The sequence below is a fragment of the Callithrix jacchus genome, chromosome 5 (genome assembly GCF_049354715.1).
Source record: "Callithrix jacchus isolate 240 chromosome 5, calJac240_pri, whole genome shotgun sequence".
Classification (NCBI taxonomy): domain Eukaryota; kingdom Metazoa; phylum Chordata; class Mammalia; order Primates; family Cebidae; genus Callithrix; species Callithrix jacchus.
The window spans coordinates 101,965,970-101,979,943 of NC_133506.1; the positions used below are offsets into that span (position 1 = coordinate 101,965,970).

Below are 13,974 nucleotides of genomic sequence, written 5' to 3' on the forward strand. Positions count from 1 at the left end.
AATCCTCCTCCAATAAAATAAGATCAGCTCACTCTGTGTTGGTGCTTCAGGAGCCTCTTTCCAGGAGAAGTTTTCTCGCAATTTTTCCTGAATTTCTTCTAGGTCATGGAGAATATCTTTGATTTTCCCTGCAGCCGCATCGGAAGTCACCAGCTTTGGAAAAGCCATGGAAAGATCCACCCCAGAAGAAAAAGTGTATTGATGAATCATTTTAAAATGAATAAACAGAAGTCCCCTACACAGCCCATCAAATATTATATTCAAGTCCTTCTGTCCATTTATAATTTTTATTTAATCTATTTAACTCCAAGTAAATCTTTTTTTCTTGTGGAGTCTGAGTCTTGCTCTGTCGCCCAGGATAGAGTGCAGTGGCATGATCTCAGCTCATTGCAACCTCCACCTCCCGGGTTCAAGCGAGCCTCCTGCCTCAACCTCTCAAGCAGCTAGGATTACAGGCACCCACCACCTCACCTGCTAATTTTTGTAGAGATGAGGTTTCACCATGTTGGCCAGGCCAGTCTCGAACTCCTGACCTCAGGTGATCCATCTGCCTCAGCCTCCCAAAGTGTTGGGATTACAGGCGTGAGCCACCACACCCAGCTAGCAAGTTTTTAAAAACAAAATTAGGCCCTCAAAATATATGCCTTGAAAACAATCTGGGATAATACATAGTATAGCAAAAATATCAAAGAGTGGTTATTTCTGGGTGATGGAGTTATGGAGCATTTTAATTTGCTTTATTTAATGCTATTCTAACATTTTGCACAATAAACTTGGATTTCTTAGGTAATACCAAAAAAGTTTAACATTTTTAGGCGCATCTTATAGGGGCTTTCTTTTTTATTTTCTTTTTTTTTAGGGGCCACATCTAACTCATAGGGGCTTCATAAAATAAATATTGGCCTGGCACGGTGGCTCACACCTGTAATTCCAGCACTTTGGGGGGCCGAGGTGGGCAGATTACCTGAGGTCAGGAGTTCGAGACTGGCCTGGCCAACATGGAGAAACCCCATCTCTAAAAAAATTAATTAATTAATAATTTTAAAAATAAAATAAAATAAATATTACAGACAGTTACTGAGATAAATCACGGAGGTCAGAATAACTTTTTCAGCTGGGTGTGGTGGCTCACACCTGTAATCTCAGCACTTTTGAAGGCTGAGGTGGGCAGATCACCTGAGGTCAGGAGTCCAAGCCCAGCCTGGCCAAGATGCTGAAACACCATCTGTACTAAAAATACAAAAATTAGCCGGGCATGGTGGCAGGTGCCTGTAATACCAGCTACGTGGGAGGCTGAGGCAGGAGAATCACTTGAACCCAGGAGGTAGAGGCTGCAGTGAGCTAAGAAGATCATGCCAGTGCACTCCAGCCTGGAGGTGACAGAGTAAGACTCTGTCTCAAAAAAAAAAAAAGGAATCTTTTCCCACCTCTATCATTATATCATGTCACTTCCCAAGAGCTACCTCTCACGTTGCCTACATCTAGGTCCTGCTTTCTGGGGCCTCCAACACATGCTCCCTGATTTTCTTTAGCCTCAGGTCCTGTTCTTCCCCAATACAGTCCTTTATCTGCTCACCAACTTCAACCCTTGACTTTCTTTCCCAGCTTTGCATAATCCACTCCTCATTCTTTCCACCAATCAAAATACAGTAGTATTACACTTACTGAGTGTTTTCCACATGCTAGCTATTGCCTTTCTCTCATTTGCATGACAAAGTAGGTTTAAAAGCCTGTAAAAAATGTCCATTTTCAACAAAAGAAGTTAAAGTTCATAGGGGTTAACTAAATTGCCACAGTTAATTATATCACCCCATATTTTAACATTGGTCAAGCACCTTTTTTTTTTTTTTTTTTTTTTTTTTGAGACAGAGTTTTGCTCTTGTTACCCAGGCTGGAGTGCAATGGCGCGATCTCAGCTCACCGCAACCTCCGCCTCCTGGGTTCAGGCAATTCTCCTGCCTCAGCCTCCTGAGTAGCTGGGATTACAGGCACGTGCCACCATGCCCAGCTAATTTTTTGTATCTTTAGTAGAGACGGGTTTTCACCATGTTGACCAGGATGGTCTCGATATCTTGACCTCATGATCCACCCGCCTCAGCCTCCCAAAGTGCTGGGATTACAGGCGTGAGCCACCATGCCCGGCCGGTCAAACACTTTTTTAAACCTATTTTAACCCTCACAATAAACCAGTGATGTGGCAGGCCACGTATTATTATTTCTACATTACATATAGGAACCTGAGACGCAGAAGGATGAAAAGACTTGCCCAAGGTCATGATACCAGAGAGTGACAATGTCAAGTCTGAAAGTCTGACTCTCAGACTTTTATCCAACACATTGCATCCCTGAAGATGCATTTATTCATACATTCAGTGGGTATTTGTTGAGCCCTACTATAAGTGGGTACTTGGGTACTGTGCTAGGGCATGGGGATACAATGGTGGACAAAAGCATCAAAAGTCCCTATCCTCATGAAGCTAAGAGTCCAGTGCAGGAAAAGGGAGAGGGGCAGACATTAATACAGAGTAGGGCACAAGTCATTACAAAGTTGCAATGATGATAACTACTACCAGTGAAAGGTACATGGAATCCTAAGAGCCTCTAATGGGGGAATTTGATTTGTTCGAGGAAATCAGTGAAGGCTTCTCTCTGAAGAAGGGATGTTCTAGCTAGGATCTGCAGGATGAGCAAGCATTACCTAAGCGGTGGAGGGAAAGGAGAGCATTCCAGGAAGGGTCCCCTGTAGTGGGAAGACGTGAGACACCAGAGGCACTGATGTGGCCAGTGTAGCTGGAGCTCACAGAGCCAGGCAGAGTAAGCAGAGATGAGATTTGAGAGGCAGACACAGATGGGATCCTACAGGGCTTTGTCGATCCTGTGAGGATTTGGGTCTTAGTCCTGAGCAAACTGATGTCACTTGAACGTTTTAAGCAGATGAGTTACATTTTCAGATGTGTTTATGGTGGTCACTGTGATGACCATGAGGAAAACAGACTAGAAGAGGGAGAGTGGAGCATTTGGAAGGTTATGACAGCAATCCAGGCATGAAATTATCAGAGGCTTGGATTAGAGAACTCTCAAAGGAGCTCAAGAGTAGTAAATATATTTGAGAGGTAATTAGGCAGGTCTTAGAGCTACAATATGCTGCATATTAGGGTGAGGGAGAAGGAGGTAACATGATTCCCATGTCTCTGGCTTCTGTACTTGGAAAAATAATAGGGCCAGCATTGAGATGAGAAATCCCAGAGGAGGAGCAATTTAAGACATGTTAAGTGTGATGCTTTGAGATACCCAAGAAGAAAAGATGAGAAGGGAGATATAGCAGCCTAGTGCTCAGAGAAGGCTCCAGGTTGTAGCTATATTTGTGCATAGAGGTAGTCATTAAAGCCAGGGGTACGAGGAAGACTACCTGGAGGAGAGAGAAAGGGACCTATAACTCAGCCTTGAGGAAGTCCAGCATTGAATTCCTGAGCAGAGGAGAGAGAGCCTGCAAACGGACTGAGAAGGATCAGCCAGAGAGAGGTGGGGGAAAGGCAGAAGACTGCTGTCCCAAAAGCTAAGAATGAAGGTGGGGTCCACTATGTCAAAGGCTGCTGAAAGGTCAGTGAAGACAGGCATCAGAATGTCTACAGGGTTTACACAGAGGTCATTGGTGATCTTAGAGATAGCTGGTTAAGTGGAGTGATCCTAGCCCACTCAAAGCTTCCGAACCTTACCTCAAGCATACCAAATATCCAATCATCCATGTCTGGTAGTGAAGAGAACAATAAAAGGTTGAGACTTACTGCATCCTTCAGCTTCAAACACATTCATGTCGTTTCAGTTGAAAGCAATCCCTAGCCCTTTCACCTCCCAGATCCTTTCCTCTCCCAGCGGAGCCTACCTTGCCCAGGATGCTCAGTTCATTGTCTGGTCCAGATTCTGATAGGGGCCTCTGACTCTGCAGGCTCCTGACAATATCTACAAGCCGTTCCCCCAGCTCTGTCAGCTCCTGACCAACTTCTGTGATGCTCTTCTGTACTTCCACCTTTAAAACAGCAAAGTTCAGTTCATGGGTTCTATAAAACTGGACCCAGGAACCACTATAGACAGAGGGAGTCATAAATGCTGTGGTAATGGCATGAAAACAGACATATAGACCAATGGAATAGAATAGAGTACCCAGAAATAAACTCTCATATATATGATTAAATGATTTTTGACAAAGGTGCCAAGACCATTCAATGGGGATAGGACAGTTTTTCAACACATTGTATTGTGAAAACTGGATATCTACACACAAAAGAATAAGGTTGGATCCTTACCTAACATTACACACAAAAACTAACTCAAAATGGATCAAAGACCTAAATGTAAGACCTAAAATAATACAGCTCTTAGAAGAAAACACAGGGCAAAATGTATGACACTTGATTTGGCAATGATACAAAAATCAGCCAGGTGTGGTGGCAGGTGCCTGTACTCCCAGCTACTCTAGAGGCTGAGGCAGGGAGAATTGCTTGAACCCAGGAGGCAGAAGTTGTAGTGAGCCAAGATCTGTGCCACTTCACTCCAGCCTGGAGTGAGACTCCATCTCAAAAAAAAAAAAAAATCACAATGAAATGTCACTTCATGCCTATACCAAGGTGTGAAAGCTATGCTAAAAAAGAAAAACAAAAACATCCAGAAAATAAGTAGTCAGCAGAATGTGGAAAAATTGGAACCCTTGTACATGGCTGGTGGGAATGCAAAAAGGTACAGGCCTTGTGGAAAACAAACCATTCCTCAATAAGTTAAACATAAAATTACCATATGATCCAGCAATCACACTCCTAGGTATATACCAAAAGAATGGAAAATAGGGACTCAGATACTTGCACAACAATGTTCCCTGCAGCATTATTCACAAGTAACCAAAAGGTGGAGACAATTCAAATGTCCAAGGATGGATGAATGGATTTTTTAAAATGTGGCCGGGCTCAGTGACTTAGGCCTGTAATCCCAACACTTTGCGAGACTGAGGCAGGCGGATCACGAGGTCAAGAGATCGAGATCACCCTGGCCAACATGGTGAAACCCCGTCTCTACTAAAAATACGAAAATTAGCTGGGTATGGTGGTGCGCACCTGTAGTCCCAGTTACTCGGGAGACTGAGGCAGGCGAATCCCTTGAACCCGGGAGGCAGAGGTTGCAGAGCCAAGATGGTGCCACTGGTGACAGGGCGAGACTTCATCTCAAAAAAACAAATAAATAATGTGGCACATCCACCCAGTGGAATATTATTCAGCCTCCATAAAAGGAATAAAGTCTGACACATGCTACAACATGAATGAACCTTGAAAACACCATGCTAAGTGAAAGAAACAAGGCACAGACATTGAATGATTCCAGTTATATGAATAACCAGAACAGGAAGACTCAGATACAGAAAGTAGCTTAGATGTGAGCGGGGGCTAGAGGGAGGGAAAATGAGGAGTTACTACTTAATGGGTACAGAGTTTCTGTTTATGGTCATCAAAGGGTTTTGCAAACAGCAGTGTTATTTGCACATTGGAAATGTAACTAATTTGTCACTGAATTATACACTTAAAAATGGTTAAAATGAGGCCGGTCCCGTGGCTCACATCTATAATCCTAGCACTTTGGGAGGCGGAGGCGGGAGGATTGCCTGAGTTCAGGAGTTCGAGACCAGCCTGGGTGACACGGTGAAACCCTGTCTCTACTAAAATAGAAAAGAAAGTAGCTGGGCACGGTGGTGTGCGCCTGTAATCCCAGCTCCTCGGGAGGCTGAGACAGAAGTATCGCTTGAACCCGGGAGGCGGGAGTTGCAGTGAGCAGATCGCGCCATTGCACTCCAGCATGGTGACAGAGAGACTCCATCTCCAAAAAAAAAAAAAAAAGGCAAAAATGGCAAGTTTTAATGTTACATGCATCTTACCACAATTTTACAATTTTGAGAGAAAGAGACCGCAAATAGATTGGGAAGAAGTTGAAATATGCCAAGGCGTATAGCTGCTAGGTTGACAGGCTTTCGGGAGATGGGGAATTTTTTTTTCCTGCTTCTTCATACTTTTCTGAACTTCAAAGTTCCTCCTAAGAGCGGGAGTCGACTGTTAGATTGAGAAAAGGAACGTAAAAGTAGAACGGCTGAGGAAGGGGGTTCGAGCCAGAGGGAAAGGGGGGCAGCCCGGGGGCGCGAGGGGACCTGCGAGCTCGGCCTCCCTACCCGCGGCAGTGACCCGCGGCGCCGGGGCCTGGGGGCCGGGCAGGAGCCGGGGCCGGGGCGGGGGGCCGAGTCGGGGCCCGCCTCCAGCTCGCGCGCGGCGCGGCGGTACTTGTCGGCCAGGTCCTGCAGCAGCGTGTTCTTCCGCAGCCGCGGCTGCTGCGCGGCGACCTCCCGGCAGGTGGGGCAGGCCCAGCGGCCACCCGCGGCCCGCGCGCCCCACAGGCTCTCCAGGCAGCGGCGGCAGAAGCTGTGGCCGCAGGGCAGCGTGGCCGGCCAGTCCAGTAGCCCCTGGCAGATGATGCAGCCCAGGTCGTCCTCTGCCAGCCACACGGGGACGGCAGGGCCCGGGCCCAGACCCAGGCCCGCCATGGCGACCAGGCTTGGCGCGGACGTCTGGGTCTAGCCGGCCCAATGTGGGCCGCATCTCCTCAGGCTCCTCCCTCGCCCTTCCTCTTCCCCCGGCCCTCCACCTCTTCTCGGTTGCCTCTTACCCTCCTCCCTTGGGGCCACCCAGTCTCCTTCCTCCGGTCCTGCTGAAAGCGGACTTTGATCCTCCACAACCCAGCGCGAATGGCAGAGCTGACCTTCGGTGGCGGCCCCCTGCCCTCGGAAACCCACTTGCCGCCAGCCGCTAGGAACCCGCAGATGTCTCCAAGATTCCCTTTCGCTGGATGTGCCCCCATTAAGATGCAGCGCCATTGGATGTCTTCTTCCGTAGGCTAAAAAAATATAAATACGAACGAGCCCGATCTCGTCTGATCTTGGAAGCTAAGCAGGGTCGGGCCTGGTTGGTACTTGGATGGGAGACCGCCTTAGAATACCGGGTGCTGTAGGCAAAACACACACACACACACAATCAACAAAAAGATGCAACACCGACAACTCTTGGGAGGAAAGGAGTCCATTCAGCAGCTCATTTGTAAGAATGAGTCCGCGAGGTGTCATCCTCTAATAAGTAGCTGCTCTAACAAGTAGCAGGGGATTAAAGATCATCGGTGCACAGTCACGGTGGCGGCGGCGGGGGTGGGGGTGGGGGTCTTCAAAAATGCTGATGTTCGGGTCCCGCTTGCAGGGAGTCTGATTTCATTGTCTCGGGCGGAGCACGGGTTTTTATAAAACCTCCCCTACATGATTCTGACGCGCATTCAAGGCTTTTTAACGCGCAGTTATAAAGCAGAGTTGCGCGCTGTGTCCTTACTGCCCTCTGCGGGATGTAAGCGCGTTTCCCGACAGACAAGCGGACAAAATACTAAAAAGTGTTTTCCTGAGATGGCTCGCCTGGCGTTTGTGGCGTTTGCGTTCTCCCACTCACTCACCTCCTACTCCAGTCCTAAGCGCATTGCAAGCAGAAAATGTTAGAACTAAAAGAGCACCAAGTCCTCCCAGATGACCCAAAGAGGTAATGGAACTTCTAAGCTCGCATGGTAACAGTGAGGCGTCAGAGACTAAAACCCACAACTCCCCAATATGTTGAAATGAACTAACAATGCCTCATGCTTTAATGCCTCATGCTTTACCCCTTCTCACCGGAGCTCAAAGTAGGTATCAGATAATACAAGTTTGTAGCAGACCTTTGGATCACTTGAGGTCAGGAGTTCAAGACCAGCCTGGCCAACATAGCAAACCCCCATCTCTACTAAAAATAAAACAAGATTAGGCTTGGTGGCTCACGCCTGTAATCCCAGCACTTTGGGAGGCCAAGGCGGGCAGATCACAAGGTCAGGAGTTCTAGACCAGCCTGGCCAATATGGTAAAACCCCTTCTCTACTATGGTGGCGCCTACCTGTAGTCCCAGCTACTCGGGAGGCTAAGGCAGGAGAATTACTTGAACCTGGGAGGTGGAGGTTGCAGTGAGCTGAGATTATGTCACTGCACTCCAGCCTGGGTAACAGAGCGAGACTTTTGTCTCAAAAAATAAATAAGCAAAAACAAAAAAAAACAAAGTCAGTCTTCTAGGTGCATGCCTGTAGTCCCGGCTACTCGTGAAGCTGAGGACAAAAAAAAATGTTTGTGGTTATTTCCAACACTGGAAGTGTCATGGAGTAGGCAGCACTGCTCATCAGCGTTTCCAGTACTTTCCCTTTCTGGGCACATGGTAGGACTGGCACTTCCCTGACCCACTTGAAACACACAGAGGTACTAATGTTACTTCCCACCAGCTTTAAAGGTGACTGAGCCGGTCATTGTATCCCTTTCTGCCAGCTGCTCCAACTATGGAGATGAAACCATCATTCAGTGATCTGGGTCAGTGAGTGGCTAAGATGAGCAGACTCCCTGCCAACCCACTCTAGGATATGTAGTAAGCGGGAGAAGAAAACCGGGATGTGTTCAGCTTACTGAGATTAAGTGGGTGTGTATTGATATAAGCTTACTGAGATTGAGTGGGTGTGTATTGATACACCATAACCTAGCCTATCCTGACTGAGAGATTACCTGGATCTTGTTCCAGAATCTCCACACTGAAGTAAAATCATAACTTCTAAGAGCCTCTCTTTTTTTTCTGTAAAATGGGCATGATACTAAACAGTTAAACATGCTCAGATCTTCCAATTTAAAAAATAAAATCGCTGTCTGGGCATGGTAGTTCATGCCTGTAATCCCAGCACTTTGGGAGGCCAAGGCAGGTGGATTGCTTGAGCTCAGGAGTTTGATACTACCCTGAGCAACATGGTGAAACCCTGTTTCTACAAAAAAATATAAAAATTGGCCAAGCACAGTAGTTCACGCTTGTAATCCCAGCACTTTGTAAGGCTAAGAATGGTGGATCGCCTGAGGTCGGGAGTTCGAGACCAGCCTGGCCAGCTGGTGAAAAACTGTCTCTACTAAAAATACAAAAGTTAACCAGGCGTGGTGGCAGGCACCTGTAATCCCAGCTACTTGGGAAGCTGAGGCAGGAAAATCGCTTGAACCCGGGAAGGGGAAGATGCAGTAAACCGAGATCATACCATTACACTCCAGCCTGGGCAACAGAGCAAGTCTCCATCTCAAAAAAAAAAAAAAATTAGCCAGGCACGGTGGCACAGGCCTGGCTATGCCCAGCTACTCAGGAGACTGAAATGGGAGAATTGCTTGAGGGGCGGTGAAGGTTGCAGTGAGCCGTGGGAGCCCAGGAGGCCAAGACTGCAGTGAGCTGTGATTACAGCACTTCCCTCTAGCCTGGGGAAGGAGCTAGACCTAGTCTCAAAAAAAATTTAAAAATAAAAAATAAACTAAAGTTACCTTTGACCTAAGCATCCCTGGAGGCAGCGCTCCTCTTTTCCATTTCACAGCCAAGTTTCTGGAAAGAGTGGGTTAATGTAGTCTTCAAACTTTTTTCTTGGACACTCTCTAAAAGTTTTAAGCAAAATCATGCAGTGGTTATAAGAAAGGGAGAAGGAGGAGAGTGGTCAGCTCTGGTAGTAAAAACATATTAACAAATTCATTTACATCAGATTTTTTTTTTTTTTTTTTTTTGAGATGGAGTCTCACATCGTTGCCCAGGCTGGAGTGCAGTGTCGTGATCTCGGCTCACTGCAAACTCCCCACCTCCAGGGTTCAAACCATCCTCCTGCCTCAGCCTCCAGAGTTGCTGGGATTATAGGCGTGCACCACCACACTCAGCTAATTTTGTATTTTTAGTAGAGATGGGGTTTACCCATGTTGGCCAGGCTGGTCTCGAATTCCTGACCTCAGGTGATCCACCTGCCTCCACCTCCCAAAGTGCTGGGATTACAAGCATGAGCCACTGCACCCAGCCTACATCAGAAATTTTGTCATAATTTTTTTTTTTTTTTTGAGACGTAGTTTTGCTCTTGTTACCCAGGCTGAATTGCAATCACGTGATCTCAGCTCACCGCAACCTCCGCCTCCTGGGTTCAGGCAATTCTCCTGCCTCAGCCTCCCGAGTAGCTGGGATTACAGGCACGCGCCACCATGCCCAGCTAATTTTTTGTATTTTTAGTAGAGATGGGGTTTCACCATGTTGACCAGGTTGGTATCATGGTATCAATCTCTTGACCTCGTGATCCACCCACCTTGGCCTCCCAAAGTGCTGGGATTACAGGCTTGAGCCACCGTGCCTGGCCAATTTTGTCATCCTTTTATCTTTCTGAACTTGTATTTCCATTCTATTTTCTCCACAGAATTACATTCCAAGGCAATATATTTTGTGCATGTAAGTCTTTTATCACTTTGTAATACTTCTCTGCCACAAAAGTATGTATATGTATTAAAATTTTAATTCTTTGTAAATTCCTATGACAAAAGGGTTCTTGTTAAATTTTTTCTCTTGGACTGAATTATCAATATAATCACAATTAGCAGTCAAAACAAAAGTATGCTCCAATTTACATAAATAACTTTTATACAGAGTAAAAATTTTATTGGAATGATAGTTATTAGTAAGATAGATGGTCTGGTTTCTTTCAAAAATGTATTTATGCCCAGGTGTGGTGGCTCAGGCCTATAATCCCAGCACTTTTGGAGGCTGAAGTGCATGGATCACCTGAAGTCAGTAGTTCAAGACCAGCCTGACCAACATGATGAAACTCTGTCTCTACAAAAATAAAAAATTAGCCAGGCATGATGGCAGGTGCCTGTAATCCCATCTACTCTGGAGGCTGAGGCCAAAGAATCGCTTGAACACAGGAGGCAGAAGTTGCAGTGAGCCAAGATCATGCCATTGCACTCCAGCCTGGGAGACAGCCTGCGAGACTCCCTCTCAAAGCAAACAAACAAACAAATAAATATTCACTTTCTCATTTTCTGGGCTGTATTGAAATCGCCTTTGCAAAGATTATGACAGTGAGAGAAATCTAACGTGGCTGATTCCATCTTGCTTCTAGCCTCATAGGCTGGCTGTCTTCGCTCATTCCTAAGGTAGGCCAAGCTAACCGTGGAAGGAATTTAGTTACTGTTTAACTTAGAAGCCAGGATGATAATAGTCTCTCCTTAAAACTAATCCCTTCTTATTCACGGAGCTGAAACCACCTTTGTAAAACTATTGAAAGTCCCCAAAAAAACAACAACAAAAAACAAAAAAGAAAGTCCACAAAATTAAGTATACGGGAGGGGCCTGAATTCTGCTGACACGTTGACATAATTTCTATAATCCCTTATGCTCAGGAGTTATGTAGCCAGAAGTCACAAGACTTGTGGCTTCCTCAATTGCTCCTATAGATAACATCACTATTCTAGAATCTAAGATTGGTCACTGGAGAAGTTTTCCAAATTTACGCCACCAGGACTGGTGACTCATGATTCAGTTGGCCCTGTGGCCTAACCCAGAGGTGGACTGAGTGCATGAGGACTATTTTCCACACTCCGAATGACTGCATCCCCAACCAGTCAGCAGCATCCATTGACTAGGCCCTGCCCGCGAAACCGAAAACCCATAACCTCCAGGCTTTGGGGAGACTGACTGATAACTCCAGTTCTCCCACATGGCCAACCTCACCTTAATGTTAATTAAACTATTTCTTCATGGTTTTGCCTGTGCAGTGGGAAGAAAGAACCTGTTGAGCAACTACAGTATGCCAAAAAGAGTTTGCCAAGGTTAGCAAAGGACTATCAATTATAAGCAATCACACTTTTACTTCAAGACACCTTGTTTACTGATAGAAAGGACTAGAAAAATTATAATATTTTTAATTTCAATACACCATTGTCAATCTAATATTTTTTGGAAAGGTGCTTTTATGTTATGTATTTGAATACACACACACACACACACACACACATTTTTGTTTGTTCGTTTGTTTTTTGTTTTTTGAGACAGGGTCTCTGTAGCCCACACTGGAGTGCAGTGGTGTGATCTTTGCTCACTGCAGCCTCAAGCTCCCAGGCTCAAGCCATCGCTTCAGTCCCACGAACAGCTGGGACCACAAGCACATGCCACCATACCCTGCTATTTTGTTGTCATGTTGTTGTTTTGAGACAGAGTCTTGCTCCGTCGCCAGAAGCCAGGCTGGAGTGCAGTGGCGCAATCTCGGCTCACTGCAACCCTTCCGGGTTCAAGCAATTCTCCTGCCTCAGCCTCCCAAGTAGCTGGGTCTACAGGCATGTGCCACCACACCCAGCTAATTTTTGTATTTTTAGTAGAGACGGGGTTTCACTATGTTGGCCAGGATGGTCTTGATCTCTTGGCCTCGTGATCCGCCCGCCTCTGCCTCCCAAAGTGCTGGGATTACAAGCATGAGCCACCATGCCCGGCCTGTTTTTTTTTTTTTTTTTTTTTAAACAGAGTCTCCATCTTGTTGCCCAGGCTGGAGTGCAATGATGCAACCTTGGCTCACCAAAACCTCCACTTACTGGGTTCAAGCGATTCTCCTGCTCTAGCCTCCCAAGTAGCTAGGATTACAGGCATGTGTCACCATATACGGCTAATTTTGTATTTTTAGTAGAGATGGGGTTTCTCCATGTTGGTCAGGCTGATCTCAAACTCCCAACCTTAGGTGATACACTTACTTCAGCTTCCCGAAGTGCTAGGATAACAGGCCTGAGCCGCTGTGCCCAGCCTGTATTTTTTGTAGAGACCAAGGTTTACCATGTTGCCCAAGCTAATCTCAACCTCTCAGACTCAAGCAAGCCTCCTGCCTCGGCCTCCCAAAGTGCTGGGATTACAAGCATGAGTCACCAAGTCTAGCCCTAAAATTTTTCAATTCAAGTATATGTGTTAATACCCATCCCAATGACCCTGGGTTCTAATGCTAAATTAGATAAGAAATCAGGGTTGGGAGCAGTGGCTCACAGGCTGGAGTGCAATGGCGGGATCTCAGCTCTCTGCAATCTCCACCTCCCAGGTTCAAGTAATTCTCCTGCCTCAGCCTCCGGGGTAGCTGGGATTACAGGTATGCGCCACCATACCCAGCTAATTTTGTATTTTTAGTAGAGACGGGGTTTCTCCATGTTGGTCAGGCTGGTCTCGAACTCCTGGCCTCAGGTGATCCACCCACCTTGGTCTGCCATAGTGCTGGGATTACAGGCGTGAGGCACTGCACCTGGCTGGATAGTTTTGTTATTATCTGTCCAGAGTTTATAATTGTTATCTGTAGGATGACTGTTCTGATATGATCTGCTCCATCATTATTGGAAAGAAATGCTTTCTCTAATCTCATCTGTCTTTACGCACCCTATCCTCAACAGTCTGTCCTCTAGCCATATTCCATTATTTAAAGCTTCTAGAACAGGCCATGCTATCTCTTGTCTCTGGGCCTTTGTTTGGTGGCACTGGTTATTAAGAGATGTTGCCTTGCTATGTTGCCCAGGCTGCAGTGCAATGGCTATTCACAGGCATGATCCCTCTACTGATCAGCTCCAAAGTTCTTCATTTCTGGTCTGGGCCAGTTCACCCCTCCTTAGGCAACCTGGTGGTTCCTCACTCCAGGGAGGTAACCATATTGATGCCCAATTTAGTGTGGACACCCAATTAGCATAGTGCACTAAAGCCCGGAACTCCTGAGCTCAAGTGATCCTCCCACCCCACCCTCCCCAATAGCTGGGACTACAGGCATGTGCCATTACGCTTGATATCTCTGAGTCTTTACACATGCTTCTTTCTCTGCCTCCTCCTACCCCAACCCAAGTGTCTTCTACTCATTCTTCAGAATTCAGCATAGGCATCATCTCTTTTAGAGAACTTTATCAGTTGGGACTGATTTAAGTAATAGAAACTTCCTTGCAATAACAAGCCAAAACAGGATTTAATATAAGAGTATAGAGGTGGCCAGGCACGGTGGCTCACGCCTGTAATCCCAGCACTTTGGGAGGCCAAGGCAGGCAGATCACTAGAG

At 46.3% G+C, this 13,974-nt stretch overlaps 1 protein-coding gene and 1 long non-coding RNA gene across 3 annotated transcripts in view; one reads left to right on the plus strand and one right to left on the minus strand.

Annotated features, from left to right (window-relative positions):
* LOC103793184 (uncharacterized) overlaps positions 1 to 242 on the plus strand; it is a 23,294-nt gene extending 23,052 nt beyond the window's left edge. The window contains exon 2 of the long non-coding RNA XR_620167.6: positions 103 to 242. This is a non-coding gene — a long non-coding RNA (uncharacterized LOC103793184). The remainder of the gene's footprint in view (positions 1 to 102) is intronic.
* The window catches only part of RNF135 (ring finger protein 135), a 16,329-nt gene extending 9,403 nt beyond the window's left edge, over positions 1 to 6,926 (minus strand). The window contains exons 1-3 of one of the 2 annotated variants that reach the window (XM_008997116.6): positions 6,697 to 6,926; positions 3,884 to 4,027; positions 33 to 153 (exon numbers count right to left, since the gene is read on the minus strand). In XM_008997116.6, coding sequence (XP_008995364.3) covers positions 33 to 153; positions 3,884 to 4,027; positions 6,697 to 6,888 — 457 coding nt within the window. In that variant the 5' untranslated portion in view covers positions 6,889 to 6,926. Of the gene's footprint in view, positions 1 to 32; positions 154 to 3,883; positions 4,028 to 6,205; positions 6,601 to 6,696 lie in introns of those variants that run through there. The other variant, XM_008997115.5, reaches the window with a different exon arrangement.
* Between the last annotated feature and the right edge of the window lie 7,048 nt (positions 6,927 to 13,974).